At 40.2% G+C, this 14089-nt stretch overlaps 3 protein-coding genes across 7 annotated transcripts in view; 2 read left to right on the forward strand and 1 right to left on the reverse strand.

Moving 5' to 3' along the window:
* mrto4 (MRT4 homolog, ribosome maturation factor) overlaps window positions 1-5295 on the forward strand; it is a 25547-nt gene extending 20252 nt beyond the window's left edge. The window contains exons 3-10 of one of the 2 annotated variants that reach the window (XM_015959066.3): window positions 1987-2092; window positions 2295-2353; window positions 2444-2547; window positions 3696-3777; window positions 3891-3958; window positions 4043-4194; window positions 4792-4868; window positions 4950-5295. In XM_015959066.3, the coding sequence (XP_015814552.1) occupies window positions 2065-2092; window positions 2295-2353; window positions 2444-2547; window positions 3696-3777; window positions 3891-3958; window positions 4043-4194; window positions 4792-4868; window positions 4950-5093 (714 nt within the window). In that variant the 5' untranslated portion in view covers window positions 1987-2064 and the 3' untranslated portion in view covers window positions 5094-5295. Of the gene's footprint in view, window positions 1-1986; window positions 2093-2294; window positions 2354-2443; window positions 2548-3695; window positions 3778-3890; window positions 3959-4042; window positions 4195-4791; window positions 4869-4949 lie in introns of those variants that run through there. The other variant, XM_015959067.3, reaches the window with a different exon arrangement.
* A 9-nt stretch (window positions 5296-5304) lies between these two features.
* akr7a3 (aldo-keto reductase family 7, member A3 (aflatoxin aldehyde reductase)) lies at window positions 5305-8614 on the reverse strand. The gene is made up of 7 exons (XM_015959065.3): window positions 8235-8614; window positions 7129-7316; window positions 6935-7039; window positions 6471-6567; window positions 6034-6133; window positions 5831-5960; window positions 5305-5663 (listed from the first exon to the last, which is right to left on the reverse strand). The coding sequence occupies exons 1-7, from the start codon at window positions 8524-8526 to the stop codon at window positions 5502-5504; spliced, it is 1074 nt and encodes a 357-aa protein (XP_015814551.1). The 5' UTR covers window positions 8527-8614; the 3' UTR covers window positions 5305-5501.
* Window positions 8615-9952: 1338 nt separating this feature from the next.
* Window positions 9953-14089, forward strand: part of megf6b (multiple EGF-like-domains 6b) — a 71035-nt gene continuing 66898 nt past the window's right edge. For 2 of the 4 annotated variants that reach the window (XM_015959050.3, XM_070549379.1), the window contains exons 1-3: window positions 9953-10318; window positions 12336-12470; window positions 13564-13673. In XM_015959050.3, coding sequence (XP_015814536.3) covers window positions 10218-10318; window positions 12336-12470; window positions 13564-13673 — 346 coding nt within the window. In that variant the 5' untranslated portion in view covers window positions 9953-10217. Of the gene's footprint in view, window positions 10319-12335; window positions 12471-13563; window positions 13674-14089 lie in introns of those variants that run through there. The other 2 variants (XM_054752338.2, XM_054752358.2) reach the window with 2 other exon arrangements.

Genomic DNA, 14089 nt, shown 5'->3' on the forward strand with positions numbered 1-14089 from the left:
TTTCCAAAATAAATATTTAATTAGTAAATTAAATATTTAGTTAGTGAATTAAATATTTATTTTACAAACTAAGTATTTAGATCAGACCTAAATATTTAGTTTGCAACATAAATATTTAACTATAAATTAAATATTTAGCGTGCTATCTAAATATTTATTTGGAAACTTTAACATTTATGAATGTATGAATAACATGGTGAAAATATGACTTTGAAAAAGTGAACTCTCAATTTTTTCTCTTATGATATGCTAAATAACCAAAAATATTGCTGTTAGATTATGACTGTTTGACTTTACAAATGGCACCCCATAGTTTATCACCCAATGGCCCTTTTGTAACTGGGTTTAAATTAAACTGAGTGGAAGTAAAGTGCGCTGACTTCAAATGAGTTGCATTATGGTTTTGTCTTTAAAAAACTTTTGTTGAAACTTAGGCTGGCTCTATGTAACTTATGAAACGCACACATGGCAGTTTTGGTTGCTTTTAGCACCCCCTAGTGTCTGTTTAGTAGACTTGAAAGCAAAAGTTTTCTCCTCCCTATGCGTCCATCTTTTTAACACTTTAATCTAATGCCTGAAATGTCTCCTCAGCCTTCATTAGTGTCTGCATGAGCGATTCATAACTAAATCAAACAAATCAGCTGTGTTCACGATCTAAAACATGCTGGAACCAGACTGCAGTGATATGCAATCCATGTCCGCTCAGACCACCGGTGTTGTTGCAAATGCTGTATTCTGGCCACAGAGGACGGTGGGAGGCTGAGTGGCATTTCATTAACCCTGTAAAGGGTTATTTTAGCACATGCTGGCTTGAGAAAATGGTTTAAAAATATGAAAAAGTTGTGTAACATGGCTTTAACATAGAAGCAAGCATTTTCACCTTATGATTGAATGTATTAATATTTTCACATCATGTTGTCTCAAGTTTGTTTTATTTGAGAATAAGCCCTTTAATAGGCCAAAGTTTTTACAGTGTTGTTTGCTTGGTTACATTTTTTTTAATTAAAAACCCCTTTCTTTTTAAAGCCATGTCATCTTGATAAAAATAGACCTTTAGATTTTTTAAATGACCAGCTCAAATATGCACAAAACTTTTTCAGATGATTAAATAAAATCTCCGTCATTATTAAGTGTTGTTTGTGGATTTCCATCAGTTCTAATATTTTCAACTGCACACTTCATTTTACCTTCATAACCCCAATGACATCACTGTTTTTGAGGCAGTTGAAAGCTTTTACTGTGTCATAGCAAGAAGTTTTCACACAATGAAAGTTTCATATTTCAGATGTATTGTGTGTACCAGAGTCACACAAAACTATGCTTTCTTATTTGGTGTGTCTTGTTTTAAGCTTGTGACACTGCATTCAATAAGAAAAACAAGTAGAATAATGGACAAAGTAGCTACACATATAGACTAGACATTTAAAATAACAGCTTTATTAAAAACACATCTAGTGACCACCCAATTTTGCAAAAGAAGTGTCATGGAAAAAAACAGAGGTGAGGACTCGAGGCACATGACTTGGACTTGAGTCATTATTTTACTGACTTCTGACTTAACTTGATAAAATCTATAAAGACTTGCAACTTGACTCGGACTTGAACACCAATGACTTGCAACTTGAATCGACTTACATCTGTTGACTTGACAATGACTTGAGCATATTTGATATTTTAGCACAAAAGTGGCATGGCATGGACAAAAATCATAAATAATTCTTCGTTCTGGGTTTGATCTTGTACTTCTAAATGCAGCAGCACTTTGTTTATAATTGGACTTGGTTGTCTTTGACTTGGACTTGACTTACGTGTGACTTGCAAAGCAGTGACTTGGTCACACTTTTGACAAAAATCTAACATTTACAAATAAAAAAATAGTAAGGTTAAAGAAATTAATGACCACATTTCACAATTGAACCTCTGAAAAAGTGCGCCCGAAAGCCAACATTTTAGTAATTAAAATATGTTATTTTCATTTTTAAACAGGCGCTCTGGGACTGCCTTCACTGAACAGAAACATTTGGGGTCCTTTTTCTTTCACGTGTGCGCCTGCTGTGGGTAACCATGCCGAAGTCAAAGAGAGACAAGAAAAGTAAGCCAAAACGCTTTCATATTTAACTAAGTACAGCGTATTACATCGGCATCTATTTTAAACAAGTCTCTGGTCTAATAAATGTATTACTGATATATAAATGCTGCTAGGGAAGTACACTACAAGCTAATGCTAGCTTCATCATGGCAAGTCGCGTTGCTTTAGGCATCAAACTGAATTATTTCCCCCATTTTCTTCTCAGTTTCCTTAACTAAAACCACCAAGAAGGGCTTAGAATCAAAGCAGAAGTTAATCGAGGAGGTGAGTCTTTATGTTTTTCCCCCCGATCTGCTGTCACAGACTGGCGTTGGCTAAATGCATTTAAATTCTCCATCCGATCTTCTCTTTTAGCTACGGAAATGTGTGGACACCTACAGATACTTGTTTATATTTTCAGTTGAAAATATGAGGAATAACAAGCTTAAAGACATCAGGACAGCATGGAAACACAGCAGGTAATACAAATTAGTTTATTTTTAGTAAGTTATGAGTTAATGAGTGAATCATTTGCTGTCACGTGACCAGTTAAACTACAGTAGCGGTGGGTGGGAATCATCCGAAGTTTGTAATGGTATTACATATTAGCTGATTTACCTGTACACCAGTGCGACTTTGTAGGACATTTAAAGCAACTCGTTTTAATAACATCATGTGTTTGTTTTTAAAGGCTTTTTACTAATTGAACAAACACAATAAATATTTTTTATAAATAATTTGTTTAAATAAAATCACAGACTTCATACTAAAGTGCTTGTGGACTTCATCTTATTTTGAACAATGTAAACAACTGCCTATATTCGGAGTCCCAAGACCCCATCTTTAACAAAAAGGAATAGATTCAGGTAGAAGAAATTCACACCCAGCCTCAAAGAATGAGCTTTAATAACTTGTTTTCACTTAATTTAGCAAGCATTTAATGTATTATGTTCATGACACTAAAGCTTTTTCTGTTTAACACATTTCATACACAGAGGCAGTTCAATGTGGTTTCCAGTTGTAAGCTTAGTAAGATTATTAAAATCTGTGTGACAGCGTAAATGAGCAGATTTTAATGTCAGAATTGAAATGCATTAATAAAATGTGATCAAATTTAAATACACAATTATATGTAAGAATAAACTAAAGGGGCAAAGTTAAAGGGTGAGCGGTTACATTGCAGAAGATGCAGCATAAAAAACAGTGCGTGCCTGTGTGTGAGAGTATCTGAGGTAACTGGGGCAGGCTTGGCTTAACCTAAAACAGCTCTGATCAGATTGACTGGGACCAGATCTTATATAGTGCTGAAGGTGCAGTGATGAAACCAGTAAATGATCATTAAAGCACAAGAAGATTTTTGAGAAGCACAACATTTAATTCAGATCAGAGTTTGGGTTAAATGTAACAGACATGAGCAGAAATAAGAACGAGTATGCTAAACTCTACCTTTGTTTCACAAAGTCAATAATAATATTTTATGGTGAAACACCCTTGGAAGCACTTGATATGGATCCTAAAGCTTCAAGCCCTCTGGTGAACAATTGCATTTTAACGATTTATCTCAATGATACTTTCTGAAAATGAGTGTTTGACCAAACCCATCTCATCTCTCGTTTGTGTGCCACAGGTTCTTCTTCGGCAAAAACAAAGTCATGATTGTCGCTTTGGGAAAAGGACAAACCGATGAATACAAAGATAATTTGCATAAGGTAAGAAGACACTCCTGTCAGGTGAATTTGAGATGGGGGAAAAGATTCAATAATCCTGAATAATAATCGTTAATCTGCTGCAGATTAAAACTCTTTATGGTTCTGATGTTCAGGTCAGCAAGTATCTGTGTGGAGAGGTCGGCGTGCTTTTCACAAACAAAACAAAAGACGAAGTACAAGAGTGAGTCTGTTTAGGCTTTTATTGCTGCAGTGGTTCTCTAAACGTGGTTCATCAGCTGACTCAGATGCTGGTCTTCTCCTGCAGGTACTTCGATCATTTCAAAGAGATGGACTATGCTCGTGCAGGCAACCAGGCTAAGATGGACATAACACTGGAAGAGGGTCCTCTTGATCAGTTTCCTCACTCAATGGAGCCTCAGCTCAGACAGCTGGGGCTTCCCACGGCTCTAAAGAAAGGTGAGAAGAGTCAGAGGGTTCTTACTTCACTGTTGAAGATGTGCAGAAGTCCAGCGTCAACAACAAATCACCAGTGTGGTTTTCTTGGTTAGGTGTAGGATTTTACACCATCAGGAAGAGAAATGGAGGGGACATTTACCATTTTGTTTTTATACATTTTTGCATCAGCTGACATATCTGTAGTTGAGCGGATTTTAAAACGGCACATCCATGGGCACTCTGGTGCTGCAGCAGGTTTATTTGAATGTATAAAGTTCCTAAAAAACATCTGATACGTTTTCTAAATGCATTTCTTTTTTTATTTACCTGTTTTCTATTTAATTCTTTTTACTGATGTTTGATTAACTTTGACTAAAAGTTTGATTCTGATACTGAGCTGGTGCACAACATTCAGATTCAACAGTTGGTTAAATTCAGGTTCAGAAATGTTGTCCTTCCACTGTTATTAGTGTCATTTTAGCATTAATATAATGTAGGAAACATCTGGATAGCAACAATAGAAAAACCCACATGCGTCGATCTTTGCACCACCGGGGTGGAGCAAAGCAGTCACAGCTTCTGCTGCAAACGGTCACGCCCTTTAACCCTTCCTTCCAGGAGTGGTCACGCTGCTGAAAGACCATGATGTCTGCAAAGAAGGAGACATTCTAACTCCTGAACAGGCTCGTGTTCTGGTGAGTTCTCCTCCTGACGGCCCGATGAAGACACGGGATGTGTTTTTGTATTAATCTCTTGATTATTTTGTTTATTTACAGAAACTCTTTGCCATGGAGATGGCAGAGTTCAAAGTGCAGATCAAGTGTGTGTGGAACTCGGAGACGAGTGAGTTTGAAAACTTGGCCGGGGAGGAAAAGCCTGCACAGGAGGAAGATGAGGATGAGGAGGATGATGATGTGTAAAACGTCTGAAGAGGACGTCACTTCTGCAGCAAATGGACTTTTAGTTTAGCTCCTGTCACAATGTTCTAATTTGTTTTATAAGATTATTTGAAGCCCACACATCTGACCTTCATCCTGACCTCAGTGACCCTCTTGTCCAGGTCCAGTGTTGGTTCTGGTTCGACTGTCTGAGACTTTCTTTTAAATCCAAGTTTAAACCACACCTGTCATATTTGTGCTTGATACAAATTACTTTATTTTTTAAACAGAAATACACGGTAAAGAATTTTACATTATACAAAGACGTGTTTCCTCATCAGCAGTTAAACGATCTGTGATTTAATGCAACGCTTACGCAGATTAGTTTTCTCTGAAATGTCTCGAGTTGGTGAAGAATGGAAGCAAGTCCCCCCGACGAAGTCCCTTTCCTCATCTGAAATAGTTTGGGCACTCGTGGGCCACCAGGTCCCAGGCCTCCCTGAAGGAATCGATCACCGTGGGATCCAGAGGACCCTCTTCTGCTGCAGTCAGGTTCTGCTGAAGCTGCTCCATGTTTGACATGCCGATGATGACTCCATCTCCAAGATCGCCCTAGAAATGGAGTTTAGAGAAGAAACCCACAGATTTATTTGGACCAACTAAAATAAACTCAGTGCCATCTGGTGGTGAGACGAGGAATGCACCAACAGTAAAAGATGCCACTAAAACCTTTAAGCTGGTTGGTTTCTGAACTTTGAGCTACAACAGGAAGTGGGTACCTTGAGATGGGAGTGGTGGTACATCCAGCGTATGGCAGCAGAAGTCATGGAGGGTTTCTCTGATCCATATGCGGTCTCCAAAGCCTTGAAAACCCCATCTATGGCCTGGAAATGACTCTGCTTCCAGTATCTGATGCAGAAAGGAGGGGCAGTAAAAACAAAACATCTAACAGTAACCGGAGATGAAACAGCCGACCTCTCACCTGTCTCTGTAAGCTGCAGCCCAGCTGTTACCGAAGAATCGTCCTGAAGGCTGAGAGCCTTCTTTGTCCTCGTAGTGGTACTTCCCTGTCAGGAGGCCACCTGGGAGGGGGAGGAGTCAACCCTCACGACTCATTTTAATGGAAAACAAAAATCCTGACAGATTTTGATAGGATGCTCAACAGCAGCTTGTAAAGAATTCGTCCTGAAAAGTGTGAATTTGTGGGCCAGATTTCCCATTGCATGTTTAATTTGTATGATGAACCTTTTAAAATTGGTACATGAGAAAATTGTAAATGACCACAAAAACCATCAGGGTGCAGGATTTTAATCACATTAATTATTGCAAAACACAACAATTAGGCTCCTGTAGGACTAAAGGTTTCTGCAACTGAAAACTGCTTATTTAGCAGCATGCAACGTGTTAAAGGCGGCGTACCTGCAAGAGGATTGTATGCGTAAAACCTCATTCCAAAGTGTCTCAGACACGGCAGCAGCTCCGTTTCCACCTGCCTTGTTGTGGCGTTGTACATTCCCTGTAGAAAGTTGACATTCTCACAAAGTTTGGGTGCAATTAACCAACCGGGATAAATTACTGACTTAACATGAACAATTTGAGTGAATATTAAAAAAAAGCCTAATTTTGTCCATTTTAATTGCATCAGATTTTGTTGAACCAACAGGAAGCAGTTCAGACATGAGGGGAATTATAGTCTAATCCCATATTCTGCAAATTAATTTTTCCTTTTTAAAAGTCACACAAAAGAACAAACATATTTTGCTGTTTTCTCTGTTAAAGGAAAGCATTCAGAAAAAGATCAAATGTAACCTCTAAACTTGGAAACTATTTAACTCCATGTTTCATTTTTAAAAACAATAGATTATATTTTTTGAGAGAAGTACCTGATACACAGTGGGGACAATCCAATTGTTGTGCTTGCAGATGCACACGATTTCAGCCACTTCCCATGATGCGTAGTTTGACAGCCCAAGCTCCTTGAATTTTCCCTGAGGGGAGATATTTCTGACCTTAAATCATGCCCAAATGTAATGTTTAAAACTGAAGACAAACAAGTCAATTAGACTCAGCTCTTGACCTCTTTGTGAAGTTCATTGCAGGCCCTCAGAGTTTCCTGGATGGGGTTCAGATGATCAGGAGCGTGCAGGTAAAAGAGGTCCACGCAGTCAGTGTGCAGCCTCTGCAGGGAGGTTTGCAGCTGGGACCGCACGCTCTCTGGCTTTAGCGTCTTTCCATCCCAGGGATTAGCCTTTGTAGCTATGCTCACTGGGGAAATAATACCGTAATATCCTGGGTAAACTGATATTTTATTCGCCTCAGCAGAACACAACTGGATTAAAACTTCCCTGAAAACCGTCGATAAGGGTTAGGGTAAAGAATTTCAGCTCAAAACTGACTTGGCAACAAATAGGGCAAATGTATAAAGTTGTCTGGAAAAACTTCCAAAGATAAACATTTAATTTTTTATATTTTAAATTCTAATTTTACAGCCAACATGACAAACTCTGCAAACATAACAACTCCTGATGTTTTTAAAGAATTCCAAAAGGAAGACTGCTCATGGTGGTGCAGTCTTACTAAAATAGACTTCAAATAGCTGGATGGTAAGAAAAACACCTTAAATAGAACAATATCTCTATCTAAAGGCACAGGTGTAGTAAAACGTTGTAGGTAGGCGCAAAGCCATGAATCTGCTGTAAGAGTTTTACTCCATCAAACAGACCTCAAATATCAGCTGTACGCAGGAACTCCTTGGCACATTTTGTAAACTATTACATTGCTGACACCTTACGGTCAAATTTAGGAACTACACACTTAAAGACTAAAACGCTTTATTCAGGTCCTCGTAGGCCACCATCCTGCCTGTTTATGACGTCTCTACTTAAACACACCTGGTTTAAATTCACAGGTGATTAACAGGCTTCTGTAGAGCCTGAAGACAAAGTTAAACAGATGGTTAAACCGCTGAATCAGATGTGTTGAAGCAGGGGAAACGACTAAATAGTGCAGGACGGTGGCCCTTGAGGACCAAGATTGGATACCACTGGTTTAAGCGACTAAAACAGTCAATCAAGGAGAAAGTTGCTGAATATTAATACTTCTCTTGAATAAATACCAACTAAACCAGTGACGCCATCGTGTGTAAAACTCGGCTTCCACATGTGAAAACCTTCCCTAACACACCTGTTTTAGGAAGGTTCATGTCTCCTATGATGGTCTCCGACTTTCCTTCCACGTACATGAACGCTGTGTCCACCTGCTTGTGTCCCCTGTCCAGGAAAGCCTGCACCATCTCCCGGCTCTGCTCGGCGTCAGCTCGCCCGCCGAACGCCATGGTTCCCAACAAGGTAACCGGTCTTTTAACTGCGGACGACATGTTTCTACAAGCTACAGACCTGGGCAAGTTCACGAGCACGGCTTTCAAACTGTAAGCGTGTCTGAGTGTCCCGATGCCACTTGTTATTACCCACTGCATGTTACAGGAAGAGCGTGACGAAGGTCAAAGGTCGTGGGTAAAAAGAAGGGAGCGTCGCAAAGTTACTCAACTGGTACAAAACGTAAAATATACAAATGGCTAATTCGTTAATTTTCGGATTTTTTCCAAACAAACAGTACAAAGGTCATTTTGTGTCGGTTTCCTGTTGCGAGACTCGTGTAAATATTTGCTCAAGCTTCGTTAAACTAAATGAAGTTTTGAGTGTACTTGCCACTTCTGACCACAAGGTGTCACTAGCTCATCGTTTTAAGGGAGTTCCAGGTTTCCTTCCCCATAAATCACACAGAACAAATTTTATGAAGAGCAAATCAGTTACTGTAAAACATGTTAAACTTTTAGAGCTGAACCAAAGAGGAGTGTTACAAATTGGATGATACTTTGTTTTTAAAGCTGAAAGCAGCATTGCTGTAATCGATCACACATTACCGGTGACCGGGACTGCAAAGAAAATATGGAGGGTTGCATTTTTATCATATTTATTTGTAAAGCACATGTATAGCACTATGTAAAAACATTTACCAGAAACAAATAAATTAATACACAAACGTAAACAAGAAGGCAAAATATGGATCCCCAAATTGTTGAAAATGTCCTAAAGGTGTTTTTCTTGGAAATTGCAAACTTTATTTCGGTCTGAGTAAACATTTGTTCATTTTATTTGAAATGCCCCTTTCAGTTTCATTGCCAAATGAGCTGCTGTTGTGAGAAGGGTTTTATTCCTTCTAGCTCCCAGGAGCCTTAAATAAGCAATGAGATGCGACTGAGAAAGAAAACGACCTCATAGCATGCCTCAAGATAAAAATCACGAGGCGCTTCCCACAAACAAACAAAAAAAGAGTAAAGTACAAAAAAAAAGATTTAAAACACGATCAAAAATATGGTCTAAATGAAAATAAATGAATAAAATTGTGATTTAAAAAACTGTTAGACATTAGGTGGAATTAGTTTGCTGCAGAGAGAACAATCGTTTTTGGAAGCACACGTCTGAGAAGAGCTCTGATATGTCGGAGCTGATAGAAACAACATGCAGGATACACGGACTGCTCTGACCCGCGACTCTTTCGGGTCATGAACACACATGAGGGTAATGAACGCATTGTTTGGGGAGCAGCGCTGGTTACTGCTGGCTCCTGACCGCCCATCAGCTGTCTGCCTGCAAAACGTCCACTGGCTGCTTCTGGCAAACACAAACCGCCAGTTCCTCCATGGTTGACATGAACCCCAGATCTGCGAACTTTTGCGCGCGCTGTCTCCGGGTTTCTGTGTGCACAATGCGCAATTACGCACGCACCCAAACGACAAGTGAAACGAACACGATTCCAATAATCTCTGACATGTCTTCCTGTGCGCGTTTCAGAACCCTCCCTGTCCTCTCCTCTTCTCCTCAAATCTTTTCCATTACTGAATGGATGCTGCGCGCGCGCAGCAGCACGTGAGCGAACCCAACATCTGCTTTGAGTGGAGCGTAAGCTGCGTTTTTTCTCAGCCACTTTCTAACACCGGCGTTGAGGCGCGTCTGATGGATGTTGTGTCCCCGTGAGGACGGACCATTTGAGCGTCTCGAAGCGTTTTTACTTCATTATTAATGGGATTGTTCAATTATCCAAGCGGCGATTGGAGACGCCCTCACATGAGTCTGTGTGCGGTTCACACTTTTTAAAATCTGCCCCATGAAGATGAAAATGGAGAGTCTTCTTTTTCTTTTTCTAATATTTTTTAAAGAGACTCTAGCGTCGACTTACAGCGTTTCCAGTCATCTCAGACCTCACATGTAAGTAAATGTGTTGCCCTAGTTGATCGTACATCTGCACTACATGCAGAGTGTCTTTAATTAATTGATAGTTCCAGGAGTTTCTATAAGACTCTTAAATAAAGGTCTAAAACCTGAATTTGCACCATGAGTTTCTCTAAATACAGCTGGGGGTGATGGTGATCAGTGGTGTCTGAGATGAGCAGCTGCTGATCTTCTCACCAGCCTCTCTGTGATGTGAGGACGGGTCTGATGGTTAACCCAGCAGGCTAAGTGCTCATCAGATTAGAGGGTTCATCACCTCCATCCATCCACCCATCCATCCATTTTCTGAACCCGCTTGTCCATGGGGGGGGGGGGGGGGGGTTGTACTTGTTATGCAGCTTAAATAAACTAAAGAAGCACATCTGAATTTCTTGTTTCTGTGCCTTGCAGATCTGTGGGATAAACTTCAATTGTGTATTTGGGGAACTTTGAATAGTTTCTGTGTAAAAGCTCTAATGACCATTTTACCTGTCAAGCTCCCTGAATGACCTCAGTTTGGAGAAACGGCATTTGCTGTTGTGCAGCTCCTGCAGGGACAAATTGCTGCATCCTAGATGCATGATGGAGCGTTGCTGGAGGTCCTTTTTCCCATCCGCTGTTAAAGTCTATGGCTGCTCCCAACAAAAGCAGTGAAAAGTTTTTCCTTCCTGCTGCTTTCGTTTTTGCACAGTTCTGTAGTTGGTCTACTTGCACACATTCATGCCTCATTTGCAGATTTCTCCTTTCATCTTCTCACTCTAATCTGCTGTTATACCATATCTTATTTTTAATGTGGTAACTTCAACAGAATGTTTCAAGTATTTCTTGCATGTATCATGTTTTCTGTCCAACGTTACAGCCTTTGCACCTGTTGTGAATGTGATTGCTGCTGTGGCACCAACATGTCCCCAAGGACAAAAGTGGTGCCCCCTGATAATTTTCATAGGGGTGGCCAGATTGGTTCATGTGGTAACTAGGCGAGTTTAGCCTGTGGTGATGAACTGCATTCTCCTTATTTTTTTTATTTCATTTTGCATCCAACATGCTTATCTCAAATTTAAAGAACACATATTTTCAGAAAGACGTTTAGAACGGTTATTTGGAATGTTGTTTAACCTCTTGAACCCCAGGCCATTTTTCAGAGATTTTCTTGAGAAAGACTTACCCAAAATGAATTGAGTATATCTCATACTACAAGGGTGTATTTGAGCTGTTTTGGTATCAAAATAAAAGCAAGACTCTAAAGTCTACTCTAAAATTCTGAAAAGCATCACTTATGTCACTGAGAGTAACATGATCTGGAACACAGCAGAAATGAGAAAATGTGTTCCGCCCAAAAAAAAAATCCACTTTATGGTTCAAATTCCTTCTAAAATACCTAGTTGCAGCCTAAAAACCTCTAGAAATCCACAGAATGTTGAATTTGTTATTGAACAAAACTAGAGATTTAATCTTTTTGTTTTTAAAAAGGGTTAAGGAGAGATTAATAGATATATCTTTAAAAACATCTGATAATTTACTCTTTAATTGCATATTTTTATTGGGTTTTATATTTGTCTGATTTGAATTTATAGTTTGTGTGAACAGTAAAAAGATACATAAAAAACATTGGTCTTAAGGGTGGCCAGGGATGGCCTGGCCACCCTTTTGGGTGCCACTGAAGGAGAAGGGCTTTTATTAATATATTAAAAGACAAAAATGCTTAAATTTACTAGATTTTCTTCACGCCAGCTGCAGGCTAATCCAAGCTATCTAGTCACACTGACAGCGGTCATGTGATCGACTTGTAACATGGACTGTCGCAGCAAACATTACTGAAACTTTGTAACTGCGAGTGAAATGTCTTGAAACATTTTCCTGATGAAAACGTCTGACATAGTTTGCGTCCATGGATCTCTGTCACATTTCCCGAAGCACTCATAAATTAGCCCTGTTGTCATACGTACATCTGTAGAAACACAGCAGAACATTTCTTTTGACATGTTAAGTATTTTTCCCTCTGTTTTCATTCCAGGCCCAATGTGTGCACGGAGAGGGAGGTGACGCTGGTCGCCCAGAGGCAGCCGTGTGTGCAGGCCTTCACACGCATGGTTAAAGTGTGGAAGCAGGGCTGTGTGGGCCAATCATGGTGCATGGGATACGAGAGGAGGTGAATAACTCGTCTCATTAGCAGTTTGTCTGCACACAAAGCCCCCGAGTCTGGTCCTAAACAAACACTTCCAACCGCACCTGCAGGGGATGCTTTGCTGATTAAGCTAGGGCAAAGCTTTTATGGATGGGTTTCTTTAGTCTTAGTGACACATGCAGCCAAAATCAATTATCCAAGAGGTCGTGGCGTTTTCATTGAACTCCTCACCAAACAGGATGAGACGTTGCTTCCTGACTTCCTCCTTCCTCTTTTTTTTTACTTCTTGTTTTGTAATCACAGCTCTGCTGCACAGTTAAGTGCAAGGTGTAACCCCCCACCCCATTTCAGCGGGCATACCTACTATTAGCACTCGTGCATCTCCACTGCCAACATTCCTTTGAAGAAGCGTACTAATGCAAGCTTTTTTTCTCCTGCCTTTATGTCGTGAAGCTCCTCGCTCAGCTGCTTTATGCTCTATTTCTCTGCATCACTTGGCGAGTCACAAAGTCAAAGGCTGCTTTGATGGCAGCCGGGGCAACAATTACACTCTGCAAAAGTTTTTTTCCCCTACAATGCATAATGACTGAATGAGAGGGTCCCCAAAGTACAGGGACAGCCTCACTTCTGTGAAGTCAGACCCTGACAGTGTCACTCTTAAACACAGCACCTTCTGCCCACAGCCTGGGAAATGTTGCTTCCCTCCATACAACGTCTACTTCAAACAGTTTCACCATTAGGTGCCACATGTAACCTACATTACCTATAACGCTGGGGTACGTAGTATAAAATAACTTAAACCTTACCTTGTACATTATAAAGTGCATAAGTTTTCCTCACTTGTATTTCCTCTAAGACCCTCCCCTGGCCTCTACAGCTATACAAATCCTTTACGCTAGCCTAAAGTGTTGACCAAGGTCTTCTGTATTCACAAGAGAGCTGTCAATAAGCAGGAATGTGCTCCATTTCCCAGCATGCACTGCAGCACTAACGGTTGGCTTAGCACACAAACGTAGCTTGAATGCTAACCTGACCTAGCGTAGAAATCTAGACAGCAGCAGTATTTAGTTATTTGTCCCAACTTTATCTGAACATTTGAACCATTTCATTTCAACAGGACGGCGTATTACACAGCATACAGGCAAGTGTACAGACAGGATTACCTGCCGGTGTACAAGTGTTGCCCTGGATGGTCTCAACTTAACGGAGAGGCAGGATGTTTGTACCGTAAGTATCTTCTTCAGGCAGTCGGAGAATAAATCAGAGCTTTGATGTGATGGCATCCTTTTGCATCTTCTCTGGGTGCATCAGGTGGATGGAAGACCGTACACGTTGACATTAGGAAGAGCTCTGAATAAAATGATTTGAGAAAAATCAAGAAGGGTCAAAAATCACTTTACCCATGCAGACTCCCAAACAGATGTCAGTTAGTGCCAGATTAATTTAAAAAGACAAAGTGAAGTTTTTACCATTATTCTCTGGAAATATCCATCGAAACGTTGTTGGAAAATATAGGTGGCTTTGTAACATATAACCATAAAAATCAGGTTCTAAGTACAAGGGGTCCAGGTCTAGCATCTTTGGAGGATGCCATAGTAGACGCTGCGTTTTCTTCTGGCCAGCTTGGGGTCTTGCGCCTGTCT

Source organism: Nothobranchius furzeri, chromosome 3, assembly GCF_043380555.1.
Source record: "Nothobranchius furzeri strain GRZ-AD chromosome 3, NfurGRZ-RIMD1, whole genome shotgun sequence".
Classification (NCBI taxonomy): Eukaryota; Metazoa; Chordata; class Actinopteri; order Cyprinodontiformes; family Nothobranchiidae; genus Nothobranchius; species Nothobranchius furzeri.